At 40.7% G+C, this 8,210-nt stretch overlaps 2 protein-coding genes across 3 annotated transcripts in view; one reads left to right on the forward strand and one right to left on the reverse strand.

Moving 5' to 3' along the window:
• Positions 1–4,360, forward strand: part of LOC143886157 (Chalcone-flavanone isomerase family protein) — a 40,087-nt gene extending 35,727 nt beyond the window's left edge. The window contains exons 1-3 of one of the 2 annotated variants that reach the window (XM_077390111.1): positions 2,523–2,818; positions 2,944–3,362; positions 3,582–4,360. In XM_077390111.1, coding sequence (XP_077246226.1) covers positions 2,737–2,818; positions 2,944–3,362; positions 3,582–4,112 — 1,032 coding nt within the window. In that variant the 5' untranslated portion in view covers positions 2,523–2,736 and the 3' untranslated portion in view covers positions 4,113–4,360. Of the gene's footprint in view, positions 1–2,522; positions 2,819–2,943; positions 3,363–3,581 lie in introns of those variants that run through there. The other variant, XM_077390112.1, reaches the window with a different exon arrangement.
• Positions 4,361–5,743: 1,383 nt separating this feature from the next.
• LAP5 (Chalcone and stilbene synthase family protein) lies at positions 5,744–7,751 on the reverse strand. Its single transcript, XM_077390113.1, has 2 exons — positions 7,500–7,751; positions 5,744–6,871 (listed from the first exon to the last, which is right to left on the reverse strand). Exons 1-2 carry the CDS (start codon positions 7,687–7,689, stop codon positions 5,877–5,879), a joined length of 1,185 nt encoding a protein of 394 aa, XP_077246228.1. The 5' UTR covers positions 7,690–7,751; the 3' UTR covers positions 5,744–5,876.
• Between the last annotated feature and the right edge of the window lie 459 nt (positions 7,752–8,210).

Genomic DNA, 8,210 nt, shown 5'->3' on the forward strand with positions numbered 1-8,210 from the left:
TTCCCTGGATATGGAACGCCAAATGTTGTTTGGTTGCCAATTTTGATCTCAAAATCCATTTGACTACAAGACATGCAGGGGATATCATTATTAGCTTTTTTCCTATGTGGCGCCTAAGTGGACGAATTGTCCCCCCTACTAATCTTCCAACCAAAAACCTCCATTTTGGTGGATTTTAGAAGGGAGAAAATAGCATATGTCTTGGCTTGTGTAATCATTTCATTTTTCTCTGTTTCTCTCTCTTCCCTTTCTCTCTTCTACTATCTATTTTGGTAACGACACCCCTACATTTTCCACACAGTTTGACGCCCAACCAAACACACTGCCGCTCTTCCCCTATTCTCCTCTAGACAACTCTACACATCTCCCATTCTTTGTTGGGACCCGGGTAGAACTAGCCCTCAAAAGGTAGCTGTTAAGGAGAGGGAACCCATTCCCTTATAAGCCCATCCACATCGTTACACTTTTTCAATGTGGGACTATTTTGCGCTTTCACATGGAATCCCCCCAACAATCTCCCCCTCCACGTGGAAGCACCATGGACAATCTCGCCCCTCCACGCGACAGGAGCTTGGGAACTACGAGATCTTCCTCGAGGGATTTTCCGTCCTCGGAGGCATACCGGGGTTACCGAGATCTTCTCCGAGAGATATTTCCATCCTTGGAGGCTAAACCGGGGTTACCACGTGCCCGGCTCTGATACCACTTGTAGGGAATTTATCTGGGTAGAACTCACCCCCATCCCCATCACTTTATCGATGTGGGACTATTTGCTTTTGTGTGGAACTTCAACAATCTCCCCCTCCACGCCGAAGCAAAGTGGACCATCTCGCCCCTCCACGCGACGGCTACATGGGAACCACGAGATCTTCTCCGAGGGAATTCCACTGTCCTCGGAGGCATATCGGGGTTACCGAGATCTTCCCGAGAGTTACCACACCCCAGCTCTGATACCATTTGTAGGGAATTTAACCAGGTAGAACTCACCCCTAAAAGCTAGCTATTAGAGAGAGGGAGCCCATTCCCTTATAACCCATCCACATCCATCTCACATGTCCGGTGTGGGACTATTGCTTTTGCTTGGAACCTCATCAATCTCCCCCTCCACGCGGAAGCAACGTGGACCATCTCGCCCCTCCACGCGGTGGCAACGTGGGAACCACGAGATCTTCTCCAAGGGAATTCCACCGTCCTCGGAGGCACACCTGGGTTACTGAGATCTTCCCGGGAGTTACCACACCCCAGCTCTGATACCATTTGTAGGGACTCGCGTAGAACTCACCCTCAAAAGCTAGCTGTTAAGGGGAGCGAACCCATTCCCTTATAAGCCCATCCACATCGTTACACTTTTCCGATGTGGGACTATTTTGCGCTTTCACGTGGAACCCTCCAACCTTGTTGTCACCTCCCTGTTGACTACTACTTCCACTACTCTCCCAGCGAACCAAACAGAACCCAAGAGAAACTCTCTCTCTCTCTCTCTCTCTCTCTCTCTCTCTCTCTCTCTCTCTCTCTCTTGTTTCTGTCTCTCCATGCCTCCTCTTTGCCGCTGCCACACAAAGACTCCATACTCTTAGCCGTGGGAATAAATGATCTTTTATACTACATTTTCTAAAAGGAAAATGTTATCAGCACAACCATATTTTGATATTTGCACAAACCCCACTGTCTTTTCTTCTTTAATTGGCTCTTGAGAGCATTTTGGGAAATGTAATAACGTTTTGACCGCTCTTTAAATACTGAAAGGCAAGATGGTTTTGAAAGGGCAGTGATAAATCGACTCCCCAAATGGATAAATCGACTCCCCATGTGTCTATCTCTCTCCTTTTTCTCTCTCTAACCTAGAGGAGAGAGAAAGACACATGGGGAGTCGATTTATCAATTTGGGGAGTCGATTTATCACTCCCCTTTTGAAAATATCAAAATATAGGACTGCTGATATCATTTCCCTTTTATGAAAAAGTTAAAGAGACACTGTCTTGTTTTTGCCTTCCAACAAGAAGTAAAAAACCTAATTATACAGGGCAAGTAGTGGTTGTAGAAAACAAAACAACTTTCCAACAACAAAATGTTTGCTGATATGTCAATAGGTGAGAAATTTCACGTCCGTTATATTGTTAAAACAGAATTACTTGACATCAATTAGAATTAATCACCCATCACAATCGTATATTCTTGTATGATCAGATGATCTTGACCATTCATTCGCCTCGTAGACTCTCTTGTGATTAGCATTTACAATGATTGTTAAAGATGTGATGTGGCCCTAATGGTCAACTTAAATAGGGACCATGGTGCTAAATTCACTTTAAAAATCGAGGGCAAATTCCTCTGAAATTATTTTTTACATAAAAATTAAGTCAAATATAATCCCAAACGGCTAGTTCTAACTTTCTAAATTAGGTCAGGCCTTCAGCCTAGGGAAATCCAGCACGCCGTAACGGTCATATGACCGTTTCGTTTCCCCAATTCAAATCTTTTAAAACCTCGCAGTCTCTCTCTCTTTTAAAACCTCGCAGCCTCTCTCCCTCTCTCTCTCTCTCTCTGTCTCTCTCTGTCTCTCTCTCTCTCTTGCATTTACATTGTAGTCTTCCCCAATCTGCTGATCAGAATCCGGCAAAGTTTCCCATTTTCCTGTGATCAAAATCCCATTCAAAGCCTTTGTCATACCTTTTTGTTCCATAGTTTTTAGTCACTTTTTTGTAGTATCTTTGAAAATCTTTTTCAATTCAAAAAATGGAAACACCATCATCTACGAGAAGGATGACAAGATCGCAGACCGCGTCTTCTGCATTGAACAACAGTATAGCAGTCTCAAGTGAGTTACATTTCTTTCTCGGTTTCAGATAAAAAAGATTCAAAATTTTCTAAGACATTTTCTTTTCTTTCCTTTTCTTTTTTCCAAGTTGCCTGTTTTTCTTACCAAAATCTTTTTAATTGCAGGGCAGAAGGAAGAACCCAAAAAAGTTCTTTCAAGATCAAGAAAAGGAAAACCCGATCGATCAGCGCTTTTTGATATCACGAACGATTCACCTATCACTGGGCTTGCAATGGGTAGTTCAAAAACCCCTTTATCTGTGTCCAAGAACACGAGTCAAGCTAAACGCACCCCTGGATCGGGTGAAGCCCTGCTTCGTCGGCAGGTTAAAACCCTCTTGCAGAAGGTTGAGGAAGGAACAGAACTCCCAAAACTCTCTTTGGAGCAATTCCCTTTGCCCCTTTTTCAAGAAATTTTGAATTCTCCCAAGTTTCTTGCTCCAACCCCAACCAATACTCCCCTTATTGCCCTTCTTTCGAATGATGATGCCTTGCAGACTGTATTTCCAGTACAGGAAGAAAAAACCTTCAAGATTATTTCACAGGTATAGTTTTCGGAGAACTCATTAAAATTTTGCTGCAATTGGGTTGTCTGGTTATTTGATTCTCCTTTTGTGTGAAACAACAACCAATTACTCCAAAAGCTAAAACTGTTAGAAGTTGGTGTGATATAAACATTTTAATTCAGTTTGTGTTATTTAATAGTTTATACTTCAACATTTTTCTTATCTGGGTTTTGGTATTTTTTTTATTTTTTTGCTCAGGCAATGGATGATCAGGAACAGGAAGCTCTCGATTCTCAAGAGGGCCTGGTCACTAAGGTCTCACTGTTTGATCCCACTGAAAAATCAATAATCTCTGATTCCTCTGTTTGTCTGTCATCTGTTCTATCATTCGAAAGTACTTGCCGTCAAGACAAGTTGTTTGAGGAAGATGATTCTTCAGCTTGGTCTATCCAAGCCAATAAAGGTTCACAAGACGAAGAAGACGATGAAGAAGTAGAAGAAGAGGGGCGGCAAGTATGTGATGAGGATTATGAAGAAGAAAGCCAAGGGGATGATGAAGATACAATCAATGAATTATGCGAAGGACTGAGAAATATGTGTTGTCTCGAGAAGAAAAGAATGCCTGAGTTTTTGGGCAAGCACACTCGCTTTATCTACAACAGTGATGATGAGATCGAGGGAGAAGAGGAGGTTGCAGGGGATTCTGTTTCACCTAGTATCTTGCGTTTGAAGGGCATGCCTACACCGGAAGGAAAACATCTTCGCTTTCTTGAGGAAGAAGATAATTAATATTGGGAGTGGATTGTATCTTTCTTGATACCATTTTTCTGATTTTCATTACATTTGAGCCAAAGCAAACAGTGTCTTTCTTGACACACCATTTTCTGATTTGAACATGTTTTTGATGCCTTTTTCATTTAAGTTCATCGAAACAAATTAGTTGTAAGGCCTGGTCTTCTTGGTTTGTAATACCTTTTGCTGCATCAATCAGTGTACTGAATTCATGGAAAAAATTGAGTTGAAGTTTTGTCTTGATTTGCCCAGTGTTATATACCTTTTTTGCTACATGAAACAATGTACTGAATCCCATTTGATGAGATTATAGTGGATTTTATTCCATTTCTCAATTAATCAAGTTTGTCTTGATTATCCCTAATGAGTGTTAGAACACTCAGAGAGAATAGAGATAGAAAGATAGAAAGAGATAAGAGTGGATTTTATTCCATGTTGTAAAATAATAGATTTTCTATTAATCTTGGATGTTTACAAACATATAGGAACAAAGATAAAGATAGAAAGAGATTAAAGAGTAAGCGCATGGAAAATGATAAAGATCAAAATCTCAACTACTAAGCTTACTTGCTCATCTATCCAAACTACCTAATATTATTGAACACTCAGGAGAGATAAAGATAGAAAGAGATTAAAGAGTATTAAAGATAAAGATAGAAAGAGATTAAAGAGTAAGCGCATGGAAAATGATAAAGATCAAAATCTCAACTACTAAGCTTACTTGCTCATCTATCCAAACTACCTAATATTATTGAACACTCAGGAGAGATAAAGATAGAAAGAGATTAAAGAGTACATAAATAAGCATGGAAAATGATATCGATCGAAATCCTAACTACTAAATCTAGCTTAGTTGTTAATCTCCTAACTACCTAATCTACCACAACTCAAGCATAATGGTTGGGGATCTCAACTCAATCCGAATGTGGGTGGGGGGGGAGGAGATCTCAACTCAATCCGAATGGTTGGGGATCTCAACTCAATCCAACTATGAGATCTCGCATTCTCAACTCAATCCAACAATGTTCAAGTTGTATGCATAAATTGGTGTTTACTTGAAGCATAGATCGAAATCCTAACTACTAAATCTAGCTTAGTTGTGTTAATCTAGCATAGATCTCAACTCAATCCGAATGGTTGGGGATCTCAACTCAATCCAACAGTGAGATCTCGCATTCTCAACTCAATCCAACAATGTCCAAGTTGAATGCATAAATTGGTGTTTACTTGAAGCGTAGATCGAAATCCTAACAACTAAATCTAGCTTAGTTGTGTTAATCTAGCATAGATCTCAACTCAATCCGAATGGTTGGGGATCTCAACTCAATCCAACAGTGAGATCTCGCATTCTCAACTCAATCCAACAGTGTTCAAGTTGTATGCATAAATTGGTGTTTACTTGAAGCATAGATCGAAATCCTAACTACTAAATCTAGCTTAGTTGTGTTAATCTATTCTAACTACCTAATCCACCACACACTCAATCCGAATGGTGGGATTTCAACTCAATCCAACAGTGAGATCTCGCATTCTTAACTCAATCCAACAGTGTTCAAGTTGTATACATAAATTGGTGTTTATTTGAAGCATAGATTTCCAAAAGCAAGTAGTAGTATATATAAGCAAAGTAAGTGGAAATCACTGAAATATTTGTCATTGTGAATTAATCAGTGTACAATTGGTATACATTATTGGTGTTTACTTCTTTTTTTTATTAAGGATTGATTCTAGTTCTATAAATAAACAAAGTTGGATGGGCTCTCAGACGAGGTTCCTTGCAAGAATTCCCTCAAAGGTAATCCCAGGCCCAAAAGCAAGTATCATTCCCCACTCAGAATCTTTATCCACCCCCATCTTCTTCATCTTCAAGCTCTCCTCAATCATGTACTCCAGTACATAGACAATAGTGTTGCTACTAGCATTCCCGTAATCCATGAGAGCCCTCCTACTAGCACTCAACTTCTCAGGACACAAATCAAGCCTCTTCTCTAACTTGTTCAAGATAGCTGGCCCACCTGGATGAACAGCCCAAAACATCTCATTATACTGATTCTCATCAAACCCAACTCCATTCATCAACTTTTTAACAAACTTCTCTATGTTATCCTCAATTATCTGAGGTAGTTCCCTCCCCAATTTGAAGCTGATACCTTCTTCGGTCAGCCGTCCATCGATCGTCTTCTCAGTGTTAGGCAAAAAATTTTGTATCGCTGAATGTAGCTCGAAAAAAGGAGTCTCCACACCCTCAATGGGGTCTGTTCCAAGTATCATGGCTCCTGCACCATCTCCGAAAAGTGCAGCCCCAACAAGGTCATATGGACGATTGGCACTTGGGGGCTTGAACCCAATGATCGTGGTCTCGGATGTGGCTAATAACACTCGGCTACCCGGGTTGTTCTCAGCGATGTCCTTTGCGACACGAAGGCCAGTGACACCCCCAGAGCAGCCCATAAAGTAGAGCATGACCCGACTAACCTCAGGGCTTAGTCCCAATCCTCTTGCAAGGTAGAGGTCTCCCCCTGGTAATCTGGCTTCACTAGAAGAAACATAGACTAAATGTGTTATGTCTGAGCTAGGCCTCCCCCAGTTAGTGATGCAAGCATTTGAGGCTTCTATGGCCATTTGAGTCACTGCTTTGTTAGATATGTCTAGGCGCTGTTGTACTGTAGGTTGCCCTTCAACTGCTATCTCTGGGTATTTCTTCAAAATCTCGTCTGACATTACTACATACCTTGTTTTAACTGTTGTTGTCTGGCCTACAAACCAGAAACAGAAAGAAGTTTACAGTAAAAGTTAGTACCCATCAAACGAACTTCAAATAATAGGTAATGTATAAACCAAACACACTAGAGAGTAGTGGAATAAGTTGTCAACAGGGAGGAGACAAGCTTTGGAGTGTTTGGTTGCGCAACATAGACTCGGAGCAGGGGAATTAGTAGGGGTGTCATTACCAATATACAGAGACAAGAGAGAGAAAAACCACTATTCCCAAGAAATTCCAAGAGAAATTCCACCTTTTTTGTGGATTTTGACTTGGATGTTATGAGGGGACAAACATGCCACATCACCAAACATACCCAAGAGACATCCCAGGAAGTCTCTAGGGAGTTCTATGCTATATTGGCAACCAAACGGGGAATTTTGCTGACATAGCACCCAAATACCAAGCAAAATCCCTTATCTCCCTGGCTTTTGGGCAACCAAACACAGAAATTCAAGTGTAGGAAGAAGATTTGGAATTTTTGAAGTGTAATCAAGTGATAGGTAAGAGAATTTAGAAAATTTTGAAGTATAATCAAGTGATTAGAGATGGAAACTCCATCATGGATTGCTAAGTTCAGTTAAGAACTAAGTAGAGTAGATGAGACTAATGTCGTATTTTACAGAGTCGAGCGAGCTTTTTCTTAAGTTCGGGGTCGTCGCAGTTGGTGTTCTTGAAGTAACCATCTACAAGGAACTCCTGCATGACTAGCTGGTGAGGGAATGCCTTGCCAAGAGCCATGACTGTTGTTTTCCCTGGCGTGGGCTGCTTCTTGGAAGAAGAATCTTGTCCTTGGGTCCTCACTGTTACCATTTTGTAAGGGTAAGGTCTATGTTTTGTTTGTGGACTTTTTGGGTTTGGGTTGAAGAGACAAAGTAGAACTTGCTGTTATATACTTTCATAGGGACATTAGAATTTTGAGCACTGAAAGATGGTGTTCTTATTAGAGAGAAACATATGAATAGATTTTATGTTACCTTAATGTTTCTTGATGATTAGTTGAGAAACACTGCATGCATGCCATATGAAAGTGTAGTTGGAGATTAGGAATGGGGTTTGGGAGTTGCTTCATGTCAACGTGAAGTTGTTAGACAAGGAGAGGTGTTACCTTAATGTTTTTTTATGATTAGTTGAGAAACACTGCATGCATGCCAGATGAAGGTGTAGTTGGAGATTAGGAATGGGGTTTGGGAGTTGCTTCATGTCAACGTGAAGTTGTTAGACAAGGAGAGGGAGGGAGCCACAAACCAAGCATTATTGTTTTTCTATGAATTTCCTTTTTGTCAACAAAGAAACAGCTTTGTTTACTTGCTAAGAAACTGAATAATGCCACA

Source organism: Tasmannia lanceolata, unplaced genomic scaffold (assembly GCF_043159265.1).
Source record: "Tasmannia lanceolata isolate RefF3 unplaced genomic scaffold, GAP_Taslan_0.1 ptg000011l, whole genome shotgun sequence".
In the NCBI taxonomy this organism is placed as follows: Eukaryota; Viridiplantae; Streptophyta; class Magnoliopsida; order Canellales; family Winteraceae; genus Tasmannia; species Tasmannia lanceolata.

Bases quoted from the DNA above. Each gene is read 5' to 3' on its own strand.
- LAP5 (XM_077390113.1), bottom strand. From the start codon at position 7,689: ATGGTAACAGTGAGGACCCAAGGACAAGATTCTTCTTCCAAGAAGCAG. The intron at 6,872-7,499 runs GTAAAATACGAC...TCTGGTTTGTAG, and splicing joins GAAAAAGCTCGCTCGACTCT to GCCAGACAACAACAGTTAAA.